Source organism: Miscanthus floridulus, chromosome 4, assembly GCF_019320115.1.
Source record: "Miscanthus floridulus cultivar M001 chromosome 4, ASM1932011v1, whole genome shotgun sequence".
Taxonomy (NCBI): domain Eukaryota; kingdom Viridiplantae; phylum Streptophyta; class Magnoliopsida; order Poales; family Poaceae; genus Miscanthus; species Miscanthus floridulus.
The window spans coordinates 96,750,172-96,768,107 of NC_089583.1; the positions used below are offsets into that span (position 1 = coordinate 96,750,172).

Here is a 17,936-nt window from a genome sequence, read left to right on the forward strand (position 1 = left end):
GCGGTTGCCTCTGCTTCGCTCGTTGGTTAGGGTCCAGTCAATCAAACCAATCCGCTCAGCCAGCAGAAGATGACCGGCTCGAGCGTTCACCTGGCAGGCTGGCACTGGCACATCATGCCGCCCGGCGAGGCCGAGGTCCGTACGCAGTGTGATCACGTCTCACACGCCCAGCTCCCGGATCGGACAAGCGAGCATCGAACACGTGCGCCGGCACTTGCAGGAGTAGTGATGAGCTAATGACAGAGCCGCCAACCGCGGACCCAGATCACCCTTGCCGGAGGAGGTGGCAAGGGTTCAGCCGTTCAGGCCCAGTCACGCGATCCAAGCACGATCTGCTGAACCAGCCAGGGCGAGCCAGAGCTCGTGTCCGAGAACGGATAGACACGGGAAGCGATATCCGACGAAATCCGACCCACCTGCTCAGATGGCGGATTAGGGCTTCGGGTCAGGCATGGGGGCTCTGCACCTGATCTATTTCGGTTCTGGGCAGGGATGATGGTGATCGTCTACCAAACGAAGGCCCAGAGTCCCAGCGATCTGGACACTCGTCTACAGATATGCAACGCGCCAGCGCAGAAGACCAATGTGTCCATGTAGCAGCACACTGAGAGACCCGACAGGCCCACAACATAGTCCCGTCAGTCAACGAAATAACCAGGGAGTCAGGGAGAGGGAGAGGAGTGTTAATATTAAGAAAAAACAGGAAGAAGAGCGAATGTACGGGATTATGTGAAGTTTAACATATTGCAGGCTCCTATAGTCCTATGCAAGGGCTTCACATACTTATCCATTAGTTTAGCCAGTCTCACACAATTGCTAGCTTATAACAGTACAACGGGCAAAGTGGTATGCTATTCATCAGTGCAGAGTTTACACACAACTGGCATAAGAGCTGTTTGCTTGTCAGACGTTCAGCACTAGCCAAACATCTGTACGACTGTATCCTTCATAAGGCCACTTCAAGCACCTACATTACATCGAAGTAAACATCTCCATTCGTTCTCCATTCTGGGAAATAAGGGGGTCCAGGATGCTGATCCATGTACTGTAGTCGATAGGCGAGCCACCCCCAGGCTGAAGGAAACCATTCACAAAGAAGAATGGTGCGCCATAAACTCCCCTCGTGCACCCATACTGAAGCAGAACAAAGCATCGTTCAGGATAATTTCATCAGAGGTGAGCAAACTCAGGGTAGATATTTAGAATTCCCAATGCATCACTTGGTGCAACAGGGAAAGCTAACCTTGAAAGAAACTCTCGCTGCCGAATCTGTCTTCGTGTCGCTGAAGCCTGACAGGAACTCAGATACTGAATTACCAACAGTCTGCGCAGCCATCTTCGACATTTCTACAGCTACAGAAGGGCTTGAGAGCGATGATGTGGCAGAATTGTAGAACTTTTCCTGTTTGTGTTTTATCAATAAGGCAATTAAACATTTCAGAGAAACTGTAACATGGTAAGCTGTAAGAAAGAGGACAGTATGCGTATGGCAAAGAAAGCTGTGTCAGTACAAATTGCTTTAGCAGCAATAATTTCTGCTGTCATAACTTTGATAAAGGGCGTACCCAGTGCAGAGAGCTCCCGCACTGTGCAGGGTCTGGGGAAGGGTGTTAGTGGCAAGCCTTACCCTCGCCTGTGCAATGCGAGGAGACCGCGACTCGAACCTGGGACCTTAACTTTGATGAAAGCAAAAATGTTCTATGTTGCTCCCTAAGGTCCAGTTTGGAAAAAGGGGAATTGGGATCCAAATCCTTAGGATCTGTTAGAACTTAACGCTATAATTGCCTGGAGCAACCCCCTTCCCCTAAAAAAGGGCTAAAGAAATTTTGCTTTCTAAAAAAAAGCAGGAATCTCTTTATAAAAAAAATGGGGTAGATATTATAGTAACACATTTCACTGAACATAACTGAGATTTAGTAAAAAAAAAGTCCATCCCCTACTAGAATAGAATTCAGAACTCACTGATAATAAAAGAGAGCTCAATTGGCACATAAAAAGGATAATCAAGCAACGATATATTGTAATGGGGAATGTGGTGGACCTGGTTCTTGAAGAACAGCTCCAGCAATGGATATGTTGATGATGAATTCAACTTGTTAGCTATGTAAAGCGCACGGCAGGCATGGAAGGCATATGTGTGGTATCTGTAGTTGAACAGAGGAAGAAAATGTATGAATCAGTAGTCAGGAACTTACTAATAGAAAAGTCAAGAGCGAACAGTTTTATAGTTGAAAAGTCCATAACATGAAGCACTTTCAGTATACAAATTGTACTGCCAACGAAAAAAGAAAGTCTGCAACCGAGCATAGAGAAGCAACTGTAACACCTGGCACCTGGAAGAATTCACGGGACCATGTATGGGCCCGATTTAGTAAAGAAAAACAATTGACATGAGAGAGCGTGAGATGCAATCATTGGCTCTAAATAGCACCATCCCATTATAAAAGTGGAACACCCACTTGATTCTGCAATTGCAAGGTTCTGTTTTAGCAAATAGCAAGCTTAACTATTGATCTCGCGTGCCCTTAAACCCGTCTTGATCCACTTCTTTTTTCATCCGGAACAGATTCCTCTAGATTCCTCAAAAATTCCTCCAAGCGAACGGGGCCATTGTTTAGTTAACCAATTAGTGGGAACTGGGAATAGTTTTAAGCAACTGAGTCCAGGGGCCAACCAATTGCAGAAAAGGCGCTACCACAATACTTTGTTATGTGTAACTAATTACATAGCGCCTACTAAAATGCTTTACTTTCTTGCGAGCCAATGAAACAGTACATCTCCAAATACAGTATATAGCATTAACAGTATGAATCACACCCAACCAAACGGGAATATATGGAAACAAACAACACGAATGAGAAACAGACTGGTTTGCTGTCATAATTTTCCACCCTAAGGCCTTGTTTGGATGTAGTCGGATTCCCATCCACATGTGTTGGGGTGGATTGGAGTGGAACTTAACCTAAATTCCACCTCAATACACCCCAACACATGTGGATTGAGGTGAATCGGATAACATCCAAACAAGGCCTAAAGCGGCATCATAGTGACACCAGCACCAAATCAGGGACATCCAGCCTGAACCAGAGGATCCTCACGAACTTGCCCTTTTTGAGAACTGCTAAGTTAATTACCCCAATTTCGTAGTGAGAAATCTCAGATTCGCCAGTTTAATCAGTGCAACGGGCTTTAGTGAGACTACTCAGCTACTTCAGCTAATCAATGTGACTATGAGATTGTCCACTGATCAAAACCCACTAAAATTTCATCGCTGTGGAAAAGTTTCTCCCGATAGGCCCTGAAAGACAGATACCATGTTAGAGTAAGCGCCCGTGCTTACGGTAGCGGGAAGGGGTGGACGATGAGTGAGACCCGCGGCGCGTATCGCTCGACGGCGAGCTTGAGCGGGTGCCAGGAGTCGCGGCTGTCGGGGCAGAGCGGGTCGAGGAAGGCCTCGACGAGGACGGCGTCCTTCCAGGCCGCCGCGGCGCCGCCGCCGTAGGCGAAGCCGTCGTACCGCGGCGGGACGGAGGCCTGCGCCTGCAGGAAGAGGAGGTAGTAGGAGCAGGAGGCCGCAACGGCCGCGAGGAGGAGCAGGCGCCTGAGCAGCGGCGCGCGCGGGGGCCTCGCCATCTGCGTGTGCCTCTCGATCGATCCTGGAACTGGGAGCAAGGAAGTCGCCGCTGGGTCTGGCACTCTGGCTGGTCCCGGAAATGGGGAGAGGAGGAAGAGCGACGCCGATAGTGATCGTGGAATCCGAGATCTTTTTCTTGTCTTCACCCTTTGCTTGCGTTCCGATTAGGGCCCATATACAGTCGAGGTGTAGTGGATATGAAGTTTAGGCCCAACCCACCAGATACGAGTGCGATGGCCGGGCCTTTTTCTTGGACCACGTCGTCTGTATTCCGTGTGCAGCCGAGAAAGCAACGCCGCCCAGCCTCCTGTGTGTGTGATCACAGCTTTGGCGTGAGCCGTGAGAGAAACAAACGGATGTGGGAAGAGTGCGGCGGAGCAGCACTACTCATTAGCTGGAGCAGCAGCCAGCAGCCGGCTGGAGTACAAAACTGTGCGCGCGCGACGCGACCGATCGGAGTAGGGGGCAGCTCTCCTGCCGGCGTGCACTGGCGCGGCGTAGGGGTGCGCGCAGCGAGGCCTGACCGCGCCTGCATCCCTCTTCCCCGTTTCACGAATCAGCACCAGGCAGGCAGGCAGCAGCTGCCTGCTGGCGCTGGAGACGCACGGTGCCGTGCGGCAGGCAGGTAGACCGCGCGGCGCGCGCGTGGGCCACGGCAGGCGGCGACAGCGGTCACGGCCTCGTTCGTGCTCACGCACGCACCAGAAGTCCAGAAGAGAGGACACGAGCAGGAGCAGCCGTAGCCCGTCGGCATACTGGCAGGCGACGCGACTACAGTCGAGGAGTAGGCATACGTACTGGTAAACAAGTGCAGGAAAAGTGGCGACGAGCAGTGTGGCTTGAAACGTTGGTCTGCTCTCGGGATGTGGCAATGGCAGGCAGGCCTTTGCGTGGAGGGGACGCCGGAGCCGGAGTGGACGACTCCCTTCGCCCCGTGCGCCCTTTCCTTTCGCCGCTTCGCGTTGTTTCGCCATACGGAGGCAGGCCGGACCGCCGGAAGGCAAACAGAGACTGCTGAGTTAAAAAACGGTGGTCCGTAGATACGTGCTCTGCATCTGCTCCCGTCCAGCTGCAGTAAATAACGAATCAACGGATCAGAGATTTGCTCTTGAATCGAACCAAACGGAAAGGCACGCAGGTGGCGTACCGTACAGACTACAGACAGACACACGCAACAGTAGCAAACATTGACACTCGTCAGTGCAGATAATAGTGGAGTACTTAACAATAAAGCACGTGGCTTCCGTCGTGCACCTGACGGGCGAGTAATAAAAAACTTTCTTCGTACGCGTACGCCCAGCGCAGCAGGGGTTGTGGAGCAGAACAGAGCAGCGCTATCCAAGGTCAAAGTTTCGCTTTGGAACGTCGCGTGTCACTAGGGGCACGCAGTGAGGTGGACTATCCTCGCTGACGCATGAATATCAGGAGTACCACAGTGCAGCATTTTTTTTTCTGGCTACTAGTATTGCTCCGGTAACCCCTTGTGCAGCTAGCAAAATTCATGACCACTGGATGTGGATGACGAGAACCGAGAACGAGTTGCAAAGACACACAGACGATTTTCGGGCTCGCGGCTCCACAAAACCCGGGCCTGCGCCCCCGCGCACGTTGCCAACCATCCGCTGCCCTGCCGGCTGCCGCGGATAAAAAACAGGGAAGAGACACCCGTCGCCCTTGTAACTTGGGCTCGCCGGACTAAACAACTCCGCCACAAGCACCAGGCCCAGCTGTTAACGCTCCCGAGACACGGCTAACAAGGCGGGCTACCGCAAACAAACCGAAGCCATGAGCAAATTGAGCAAGGTCCGGGACCCCGCGGAGAACACAATAAGGGTGCGTTTAGATCAAAAAATTTTGGATTTTGGCTCACTGTAGCATTTCGTTTGTATTTGATAATTAGTATCTAATTATGGACTAATTAGGTTCAAAAGTTTCGTCTCGCGATTTCTCGACCAACTGTGTAATTAGTTTTTTTTTCGTCTATATTTAGTACTCCATGCATGTGCCGCAAGATTCGATGTGACAATTACTATGCAAAATTTTTTGGCAGCTAAACGGGGCCTAATTGGCCAGAAATGGGCTGCCGCCGTGCCGCGCCCGCTCGATCTCTGCTCTTTGCCCGCCCCCGTGACGCGCACTGCTGCTGCACCCTCCTGCCGCAGCGTATCAAAAGGATGAAACGAACCGCAGCGCAATGATGGGGGGTGGGGTGGGGGGCCGCAGGAAGCCGCGGCCGGCCGGCGAGCGAGCTGAGGCAGAAGCTCCATACAGTATTTTTCTGCCGCTGTGGCAGCGCAATGATCCACGGCCACTGTGCTACCTGAAACGATGAAACCATTGCGATCTTTCCTGCCGTCAATCGGTTGATGGGTTCAACGTGGGCGGAAGTGTGGGAGCCGGCGCCGGCTCTGTACTTCGTCCTGTGCGAAATTCGTCCGTGGCGTCCAAAAACCATCGAGAGCCTGTTTCGGAAATTTTTTCCTTTTCCAACGTTTTTTTTTTCCGTGAAATTGAACTGATTCTTATAAAATTTCTGTGGAATTTCTATAAAATTACTACGTTCCAAATAGACCTCATGATTATTTCTCGTCAGATGGGGCAGAGGAACTCGGAATAGTATCATGTGCCGAGAGTTGGTTCAAATCAATCGGCTTCCTTGTGCTACCTACATTAATAGACAGTTAGTCATGCATCCACACAATTATCGAACATATTTGGCATGACTTAAGCTAAATTTCATCGGTCGTAACCACTCCCTCCGTCCATAAGGTCTCAGAGGCTTGCTAGAGTAGCTCGCCGTGGATCTGAGCTCCACCTCAGAGGCTTGCTAGAGTAGCTCGCCGTGGATCTGAGCTTCACCGAAGTTTCTGGTAGAGCTCATGTCGGTATTTCGAGTAAACACCAATGAATAAATTTGTATTATTGTGCGTCTGACTCGGATGGTGTGCTAAGAGAACACGAGGATTATACTGCTTCGGGTAGAATGTCCCTACGTCCAGTTCGTTGCTGCTGCTCGTGTTACTAGCACTAAAAAGTTTATAGTAGGGTTACAAACGGGCGAGAGAGGGACATGTCCTAAGTCTTTGATGGAAAGAACGAATGGGTGCCCAGAGCTTCGTCGCTAGTCGGCTGTGTGTTCGAGGTTCGATACTAGTGGTTCTGATCTGATCTGATGCGGTACGATCAGTTCTTGTGCGATGCGATGCGATGCCCCCTTAGTGGGGTGCCCTGCTTTTTCTTTTATAGGCCAAGGGAAAGCACGGGTTACAACGGGAGAAAAGAGAAAAACGAGAGAGAGAGGAAGTCCTTCAGGGTCGCCAGACCTTTCCTTTCCTTTGTGCGGGCCCCGTTGACATGGCCGGTGGTGACAGGGACAGCCCCACGTCGGACGCCTATCCGCCTGATGATGCCATGCCCTGGCATTGTCAGCGGATCGTGACGTCCCATCCCGCCATGCCGGGCGGCGCGGTGACCCAGCATGCTGATCAGCGACCATACAGGGAGTAGGCAGCACAATGACCACGCGTCCGTCACTGTGGGTGATGTGAGTCCCCTGAAATGACATGTTGTAGGGATGGGTCGTGTTGAGACGTGGCCGCTCCCTGCACGATGATAGAAGTTTGACCTTGGATCAGGAGCCGTGCCGGAGGGATCGGGTGAGGCGGAGCCAGCCCTCAGACATCGGGCGAGGCGGAGCCAGTCCTCAAATGTCGGACGAGGCGAAGCTCGCCCTTAGATGTCGGGCGAGGTAGAGCCCGCCCTCAAACGTCGGGCGAGACAGAGCCCTCCCTCGGGGATCGAGCGAGGCGGAGCCTGCCCTCCGATGTTGGGCGAGGTGGAGCCCACCCTTGGGAGTCGGGCGAGGCGGAGCCTGCCCTCAGACGTTGAGCAAGATGGAGCCCGTCCTCAGACATCAGGCGAGGCGGAGCCCGCCCTCGGGGGTCGAGCGAGGAGGAGCTCGTCCTCACGCGTCGGGCGAGGCGGAGCTAGCGGCCTCGGTATCGGTTGGAGCTATAGTCACATCCTTGATTGTCTGGATGGATTAGCATATGACGACCATTAGCCCCTCCTCTTAGGGTACCCTAGTATTGGTCCCCGACAGCTCCATCACGAATCTAGACTAGTATACAATTGTAAAAGCATATTCAATAGGCACAATACAAAATAAAAAATGAACAAAGAAAAGGAAAGCATGGTTTCTTCTTCCTTCCGATAGGGAGGCTGGGCCCGACTCTCCCGCATGCATCCAACGCAGGAGAGAGTTATAATTTAAACAACAGCTCTATGCTTTTAGATGCATGTGTGTGGACACATGTCAGTGCATTAATGGTGGATACCCACGGTTGCTCCATGGCACTGGCTCCATTATTTTTTTCATACTAGAACGCCTCTAAGCTCAACTAAAGAGAGGCTAGAGGATTGCTATGCTTTGTAATTGAGTGAATGAATTAGAAAGATCACAGTTCTGACCATATTCATGCACAGTTAAGAAAACAAATCTAAAGCTTTTGCTATTTCTTCTCTAAATGTTGTGTGTGGATTAGGAGCCTACAATTTATCAAATACCAGCATAACACATGCCGGTATATTATAATGAAACATACAGTTTGCATCGTCTGTTCTAATACATCTTGAAATTAGACTATGTGCCATGACTGGATATATGTTGATTTAACCTATACAAGGTATTGATCGTGAAATCGTGAATCCAGGTAACAGATGGGATAGTAAAATAACTAGAACTCATATCTGTAATTCATCATACACTATATTACTTCTAGTAAAATTGGTTCGGACTCTGCTCAGTGGAATGAATGGATAAGTGGACCTAGGGGATTGAAGAACGAAAAGTTGGAGTAGAGAAATTTTAGCACTTAGGCATAGATGTTGATAAACCGGACGTATTTCTCGTATCTTTAGGACTGTTGACGGTCATAATTGCAAAACATAAACCATCAATTTAACCTGCATTTATCCTTAATCTTAATCACCAACATAGGATGGAGGTTTCAACTAATGGATTCCACAAGTTTTGATGAACATTTGTGTACAGGTTTATTTATTTAGAAAACATGACATAAGGACCCATTGTCATACACATCAAGTATATAAACCGACGTCAACAAATGTGCAAGCACGTATATTTGTGACCCTGGGGAATGGACCCACCTGTCTACAAGAAAGGTCCAAATGGCTAGAGGGGGTGAATAGCCTATAGAAATTTCTACAATAACACTATGCAAAGCGGTTAGACAAATATGAGGCGAAGCGAATGTTGCGCTAGCCTACTAAGAATGCAAGCCACCTACCACAATTCTAGTTGATATTGTCTATAAGCACTCAAAGGCTATGTCACTATACTAAATTAGTGAGCTCTCAAAGACTAACTAAAGAGGCTCACTAACCACTAGACACGACTCTTGCTTGCCCTCAAAACTAGCTACACTAAAGGGCCAAGCTACATTAAAAAATGTAAATACGCAGGAAGGATGGAGTGTTATATCGCCATGTAGATGAATGAGCCAATCACCAAAGGAACCAATTAATCGCAAGAATGAATACCAATGAAGACCAATCACCTTAGAATCAAATGATGATATAATGATTTTTTACCGAGGTTCACTTGCTTGCTGGCAAGCTAGTCTTCGTTGTGGTGATTCACTCACTTAGAGGTTCACGCGCTAATTGGCATCACACGCCAAACCCTCAATAGGGTGCCGCACAACTAACATAAGATGAGGATCACACAAGCCATGCACAATCCACTAGATTTGCCTTCGTGATCTCCCACGGAGAAGGCGTAAGAACACCTCACAAATGTCGATGATCGAAGCCGGCAATAATCATCAATAGCCACTCAACGATCCCCCAATCACCGGGCCATCTAGGTGTTGGCAAACACTAAGAGTAATAAGAAATCCACCAGCCCAAATTGCCCAACTAGTGCCACAAGATGCTAGAACACTAAGCAATGCACTAGTGGCTCTCCAATCTCACTCAAGATGATGAAATCAAGTGTGCAAGTGAGTGGAGTGGTGTGCTCAGCTCTCAAAGGGTGTATGCAGCTGTTAGAAGTGCCGAGAGAGTGGCCAAGGCCGGCCACTAGCTCTATTTATAAACCCACAAGCAAATAGAGCCGTTACCCCCTTTGAGTAAGCTTTTGCGGGGTCACCGGACATGTCAGTGTGGCACTGGACATGGGGTGGCAGTGCCCCTCCAACGGTCATCCAATGGCTAGTTCGATGATCACAGCAGTGCCCAATTATAGAACCCCCACTCTCTGTTGAAAAGGGACGGTGCCACCGAACAGGGGTGGTGATGCCCCCGGCGGTGCACCGTCGCACCTAGGGCAGTGTACACCATCGCTGGTGGTGCCAGTCCTAGCTCCAGCCCTTCTCAGTCACATCTAGGTGGGCACTGCCCTAGGGGTGGTGGTGCCACTAGACAAGGGGTGGTGGTGCCCCCTAGAACACCTCCCTCTTAGCTCCTCTGTCGGTCACCGCCATAGGGGTGGCGGTGCACCATCACAAGGGTGGCAGTGCCCTCGAGGCAGCAACACAAGCCTGGCTACACCTCCTTTTCTTCACCTTTTCACCACCTTTACAAATGTGCTAACACTCCAAGTGTTTCACCATCACGTGCAAGTGTGTTCGCATTTTCACAAACAATTTTTCAAAGGTTAATCACTTCTCACCGAATGTGCGCTAGGCCTAAAATGCAATGTAAGTATTTCAACACCTAGTGGCACTAGATGATCGAGTTGTCCGATAAGAGCTCCCCCCTTAATAGTATGACATCTATCCTAAATTTGATCACACATGCTAAGTGTCTCGACCACCAAACCAAAAAGCTCCTATTAAGTTTCACCTTTGCCTTGAGCTTTTTGTTTTTCTCTTTCTTCTTTTCTAAGTTTAAGCACTTGATCATCATGGTCACCACACCATCATCATGATCTTCACCATTGCTCCATCACTTGAAATGGTTCTACCTATCTAATGATCACTTTGATAAACTAGGTTAGCACTTAGGGTTTTATCAATTCACCAAAACCAAACTAGAGCTCTCATGGGGTCAAACGGTGTCGGAAGCGGTGAAAGCTCTAGTTTGGTTTTGGTGAATTGATGAAACCCTAAATGCTAACCTTTGCTCTAAGTGATCATAAGATAGGTTAGTACACATTCTAAGTGAAGGAGCAAATGGTTGAAGATCATGTTGGTGGCAATGGGCATGGTGATGATCAAGTACTTAGGCTTGGAAAAAAAGAATAAGAAAAACAAAAGGCTCAAGGCAAAGGTATAATTGATAGGAGCTCTTTATTTTAGTGATCAAGACACCTAGTGGGTGTGATCACATGTAGGATAGATAGTCATACTATTAAGAGGGGTGAAATTCATCATGAAATGCGGTTATCAAAGTGCCACTAGATGTTCTAACTCATTGCATATGCACTTAGATTCTAGTGAGTGCTAACACCCTTGAAAATATTTGTGAAAAGTTGCCAACACACGTGCATATGGTGATACACTTGGTGGTTGGCACACTTGAGCAAGGGTGGTTGAAAGGTCCTTGTTTGATTTTGGTAATTGAGTGATAACCTAGTTGGACTAATTGTGTTTAAAGTGAGATACACATATGATTAGTCCACATGTACATGTGTGTGAGCAACATATGCCATGGAGGTGAAAATGGCTCGGAGATGTTGCAAAGTTCACACATGTGATAAAGGAGCTCATTGCATATGGGACATGACATGGAGTCATGTGACCTAAGTGGAGAAGATCAAGACAAGGCTTGGCTCAATGGACCGGTTGCAAGTGTGAAGGGCAAGTTGAGTGATGACTTGGCGCCGATGGACTGAGGCAACGGTGAAGAGCAAGTGAAGTCAAGATCGATGAACCAATATGGTCATGTGATAATATGAAGTGGATCATATCATTTGGTGATTGGTTGGTGCATGTGTTGCATCGACATTAGAGGAGATGGAATGGAATGCGTAAGGCAAAGGTATAACCTAGGACATTTCATTTCATCAGTCATATGTGTTTAGAGAAGTGTATGACCGGGTTTTAGATAAATGGCCGTACTATCAAGAGGACCAAACTTGTTTGCATATCAATCATCTAGTGCCACTTGAGTGATCTAAGTTTACATACATGTTAGGATCAAGTGGTGTTAAAAAAGAGTGCTAATCCTTTGAAAAATGGTTGTGAAAAGCTAACACATGTGCATAAGGTGGTGTTCACTTGGTGGTGTTAGCACTTTTGCAAAGGAGAAGTCGAAAGATGAAAGGAGGCGAAGCTAGGCTCAGGGTGCTGCCCTGGGGGCACCGCCACCCCATGTCCAGTGCACCGCCACTCCTATGGTGGTGATCGGCTGGAGGAGGCCGAGAGGGAGGTGTTGCCCTGGGGGCACCGCCACCCCTAGGGCGGTGCCCACCTGGACTTGGCCGAGAGCAGCTAAGAGTGGGCGGTCACCACCCTTACCGGTGTGCACCGCCATGGGGAGGGTGGTGGCACCGTTAGTGGGTGTCCGATGCACCATCGAGGGGGCACTGCCCCTTTTTACCTGACGGTTGCCAAAGTGGGTTGGTCGCCGCCTTGGTCACCGCTGTGGTGATGGCGGTGCATCGCCACTTTAATCTAGAGAGAGGGTGTTTCAAGTGGCTGGCTAGGTGGTCACCGCCACCCCTAGGGTGGTGCCATCACCACCTTGTCCTATGACCAATGACTAGTTGAAATAGCCATTGGAATTCAACCATTGGGTGGGCATCGCCGTGTCCGGTGCCAGGCACCGCAGTGTCTGTTGCCCTTGTAGAAACCAGCAGCTTTGCTCTAATGGCTCTATTTGGCTTGGGGGCTATAAATAGAGATGGAGGTCAGGCTTGGGCTGATTGCTGAGCAAACTAGAGCCTTGGTGGCTTGTGTGGTGGTGTTTGGGAGCCCTCTAACTCACTTGTGCTTGATAGTGTTCATCCGATCGAGTAAGTGAGTGATTCTAGTGTGATTGCATCATAAGGTTGCATCGAGTGGCACTAGGTAATTGAGTTGCAAGCCGGTGGTGGTTGTTACTCTTGGAGGTTGCCACCTTCTAGATGGCTTGGTGGCTTATGACTTCGTTGAAGCATGTTAGAAGATTATACGGTGCTCTAGAGGAGGATTTGTGTGGAGGATTGTGCTCACCCCACCGGGATTGTGAAGAGCAACTCTAGTAGAGTGTATCATTGAGCTACCCTCACTTTTAGGGTAGGTTCTTGCGGTGCCCGATGTGCGGTCTTGGCGGGTGATGCCAATTAGCCGCCGAACCACCAAGTAAGCAATCGACACAATAGGGACTATCCTATTGGCAAGCACATGAACCTCAAGATAAAATCATAGTGTCATCCTTGTCTTCATGTTGATTTGTATCCTTGTCACACAAGCTTGTATTTACTTTTCATACATTGTGCTTGTGTAGTTGCTCTTATAATTAGTTTGTTTGTGTAACTTGCTAGTTACCTTCTTGGTTGTATAGCATAGAAGTAGCTCCTTGCGTGGCTAATTTGGTTTAAGTAACCATGTTAGTCACTTTGCTTAGTTTGTGTAGCTAAGTAATTTGCGTTGTCTAATTTGGCATTAGTTGCCTTGGTATTGAGCATTGCTAGTGAGCTTAGAGCTTTGTGCTTTTGCTACTAGTTTATGTAGGCGCTCCCCCGTTGCTTAAAGTACTAGTGCATATGTTTGTATGACCTTGCTCTAGAATTGGTTAGGTGAGCTCTAGCTAGCTCGATGTCACAGAACCGACCAATTGATAAGAGCACAAGTACAAAAACAATCGCCGAAACGATCAAATTCTTGAACTTGAGCCCATATAAACCCGGTAGTCAACCAAAATCTCGAAGGATTTCAAACCAACTTGCATACAACCAAGATCACAGTAATTCAACATAACATATCGTACGTTACAACATTTCCTGGACGTTCACAAATAGATTACATCATCATAGAGTCATTGTTATTACAAAACAAGTCTTGTAAACATGCAGAAGCAAATAGTTTAACTCACACACCAAGTTCAAATACACATACTGGTTTGCTGATCACAGACCACAAAAGCATTCAGATAAGAGAAAAGAGATCATGCCCATGATCTAGTCTTCATCACCCGCCGGGTGGAGACAATACTTGCAGAATCCCTGATATAGAAGGTCATCTACAACAAGAGGGAATGAACCCTGAGTACGGGAATGTACTCAGCTAGACTTACCCATCGAAAACCAAACAAATGACACCAAGGATTATGCATAGCTTAATGTAGTGGAGCTGGCTGACACTTTCTTTTTGCAGAAAAGCATAAGTAATAATGATCAACTCTTAACCTGAACTAGCAGTGACTTTTTAGCCATTAACCTGCCATCTATATTAGCACCTGTACTAAGCAATCATTTTATTAGGGTGCAAACATTAATAACCATATCAGGTATTCATTGTGGCAACCTTATCATCATCCATTTAACCATATCGTTAAATTAATTGAATCTACGTTGCCGCTGCTCAGTCAAGTTCTCACTATCTGGGAGAGACGGCGATTCGAATCGATTCCTATCTAGCTGGAGGGGTATTCCTAAACACAAACCCTGCTTCCCCCGTCAGGGTCGCAACAAGTCACCTTTGGTACGATTCAGGAGTCACGAGTCCGAACAGATCGACATTCTCAGAGAACCACTCTGCCAAGGTTGTTCGGGACTCTAACCCGCCTTGGACTTATGCCAATGGCTCTCCGCACATCCTTACTACCTCCAGAATGTCACCACTGCTCGTGTCCCCGGCCTGAGTCAAGCTACTAGGCTTCACGGTTGGAACGACTTATCTGGCCAGCTAAGTGTTAGGCTGCGTTCAACATGACATGAGGACTTACAGCGTATCGGTCCTTAAACGACTCAGACGGAGTCATTATGTTCAAACTTACACAAGACCCCGCCCGGTCTTAATTCATTATTCACATGGTTCTTTTCCACGATAGCAAATATAGCCAACCGTGATCCACCTCATCCTAAAGCTTGCAGGTGACAGTAAATCACCTGACTTCTACCGCACTAAGCATGGCTAAGCATTTAACCTATTCCTGAACTTAAATAGGATTCCAGTGCGATATCTGGACAAGGAAGGATATATAATGCAGCAATTGGTTCCAACCAATTCCTATACTTCATGCATCATCAACAATAAAAGATACTCAATGTATTTGTAAAAACATGGGAGGCTTAATATGCTCTGGGGCTTGCCTTTCAGGAACGAGGAAGGTTGGTGGTCAGGGCACTCGGGCAATTCCTCTGCGGCGACTGCTTCGTCGGCTTCCTGCACCTCGGGTTCCTCCTCCTGGTTGGCTCCCTCGAACTCCAGCAACATCACTCCCTCCGGCACACCTATTGCATGAATGTGCAAGATAAATATCATGGATGCACATGAACGAATGTCGGGGATGCTCGGGGAATGCACATGTTCGCTATAGTTTGCATATTCCAACTTAAGCCCTATTCAAATCACTTTCACTTACCATGTTTATACAACCTAAGGTATAATTGCTCATCTTTCGTTAATGACCTAGCACCTGCACCTAAGCATATTCTCAAGTTAGGCTAACCCCTAAACAATCAATGAGAACATTGCACAAGCATACACTCAAGAATTTGTATTACAACCAAATGGAGACTATGTAGCGGTACAGTAAACTAGCCATAACTAGAGATTTATAAACCCAAATGATATGCAACAAGACAATCTGGAAAGCTTATAAAATTGTCTACAATACATTTTCAGACCTCAGAGCATGATTCAAACCTTTACTAGGTCGAACTCATAAATCATCAGAACTCTGTCCTCACAAGGCAGAGAACAAGCAAAGACTGGAACCTAACTTTAAACAGCTGTAGTTTCTAAACTACTGGGCCAAAAGCCCTCAAATTTTGACAGGAGCTAGATACATAGATTATCTACAACTCTTGTATTCATTACAATCACAGAAAACCAAAATATCATGGGGAGCTTTCTAAAGTCCCCATATCTGTCTAGAGGGACATAATGCAAACGAAATACTTAATAACTCATGAGGTAAACATATAATTGGACGACACTAAATCTACTCACATGTCACACATATCACAAGAACACCAGAAAGTAGGGTGTTCATTCCCAAAACATTTCCTCTAATACCTTTCTTAATTTATTTAATTAATTAGAGGAAATAGTAAACATATATGAAAGCTACACCATTAAATCTACAAAAATTACAGTAGACCCTACATGCCCTAAGTAGACTACCATAAAAATTTCACACCATTTTAGTAAGTACAACAGCCTACACAAAAATGGTAAGGCAGAATGGCTTAAAATGGCATAATTAGGAAACCTTAGTGAAAAATGTCAAGCAATAGATTTTATATTTTTCCTAGCATCTATAAGGTACCAAGATACTACCTACCAAGTTTCATGGCCATAGGATTCATAGATAATTTACAAATATTCACACAAGTATCTACCAATGATAAAAGGAAATTCTATAACTCAAAAACTACACATGCAATGTCTCTCAAATTTTAACCAGAGCTTCTACTAAGCAATACTAGCTTACCCACAAAATTTCACAATTTTTGGATCAAGGAAACTCAAGATATGATTTAAACAAGTTTGCATGCATTCAAAAACACTTTTAAAGTTCCTATTTAATTCATCCAAAATTTCTACATAAAGTGCTCAAGACATATTTTTCTTAAATACTAGACCTAACTGTGAGTCTAACAAAATTGGAAGTACTCAATTTGGATCTACCACTTTGGAGTTACAAAAATCATAAATCAGCATTCAAAACTGCATTTTTGAGCTATCCCTAAGAATGCACAGCCACTGACGTGCGGGTCCCGGTGTCAGCCGACCCCACCCGTCAGCGAGATGAAAACAGAGGAGGCACGATGACGGCGTGGCACACGGCGAGGCTCGCCGACGGTGGCTCCTCCGGCGAATTCAACGGCACCGGCGTGCTCCCCAAGTTCCCCCACGTGGATCGACCCCCTAAGCCTAGACTCTAGCGGTCCCTAAGCATGCTGACCATGGCACATGGCGGCTCTGCCATGGCGCACAGCGGTGCGCGGCCGCATTCCGGCATGACCGGACCGGCTTGGTTGGTAATGTCTTCACAAGAGTTGCTACACGAGATGGGGAAGACGAGACGAGGGCTAGGGAAGGAGGAATGGTGCGGTGGTGTGCTGGCCACGATGAGCGCCATCTCCGACGATGCTCAGCCATGGCGGCGATGGTGGAAACGGTCACAGCGACCTTACCTAAGCTCGAGTGGATCGGCTAAACGGTGGAGGACGGAGAGGCGAACACGGCGAAGCTCCAGACGAGCTGGCCGACGTGTTTTTGCGGTGGTGCGAGAGCTAGGCGATGGCAAAGTAGGAGCGGCAATGGCAGAGCGGCTGCTTGCTTGGCGCAGCGTGCGGTGGAGGCGAAGAAATGCGAACTAGAGCAGGTGAGTGTGTCAGGTAGGCGCGCGGGGTGCTCAAGACGTGGCTGGCCGTGCTAGGGCGTCCACGGTGCGTGGCTAGCGTGCTCAGGCGAGCGGTGACGCGCGGCACACACGCATCGGGTGTTTTCTGAAACGGAGGTCACTGTAGCTTGATTGAAACGCTGATTCAGTTAACCGTATCGAGCCTGACAGCGTTACTTGATGGCCCTCATCTTCCTAATCCGTTGGTCATTAGCGAAAACCTTCTAAATGAAAATTGTAGCCCTTTGTATAGTATACAATTCTTATTAAAAGACCAAGACCTAATTCCCAAAGAATCAAGAATAAAATCATCCCCAAAGTCGTGCCAAAGAAACTGAAAACTGGTTTTTGACTTAGAAATTTTATGAGTTTCCAAATAGCCCTCAAAACTGACTTGTGGGCCATTTTTGAGCATGTTGTGCACATTTTCATGAGATGGCCATAAAATAACTTTTGTTCCTTACATAATTCTCTACATCTTTGCTTTAGGTTGCTCAGACATGCAAATATCCTAAGCCATACTTTTTAAATAGTCAAACAAAAGGGTTCAGGGGTCAAATTTGGTCAAACCATGACTTGGGAACCTAATTCGCCAAAGTGATCAACATGAACAATGTCCCAAATGACATTCTAGGTGTAACTAAGTTTCTTAAAAGAGTTTTTAGCCACACCATACATTGGTCACACAATAATCAAGCAAGGTATGTACTGAAATAATGAAAAACACAAGAAATGTTGCAAATGTTTCATAGTCATGTTTCACATGTTTCATGATCTTGTT

General features: G+C 47.4%; 1 protein-coding gene across 1 annotated transcript; it reads right to left on the minus strand.

The window, feature by feature from the left end:
- Positions 1–668: 668 nt before the first annotated feature.
- On the minus strand, positions 669–3,724 carry LOC136552227 (uncharacterized). Its single transcript, XM_066543759.1, has 4 exons — positions 3,341–3,724; positions 2,042–2,144; positions 1,244–1,402; positions 669–1,134 (listed from the first exon to the last, which is right to left on the minus strand). Exons 1-4 carry the CDS (start codon positions 3,631–3,633, stop codon positions 973–975), a joined length of 717 nt encoding a protein of 238 aa, XP_066399856.1. The 5' UTR covers positions 3,634–3,724; the 3' UTR covers positions 669–972.
- Between the last annotated feature and the right edge of the window lie 14,212 nt (positions 3,725–17,936).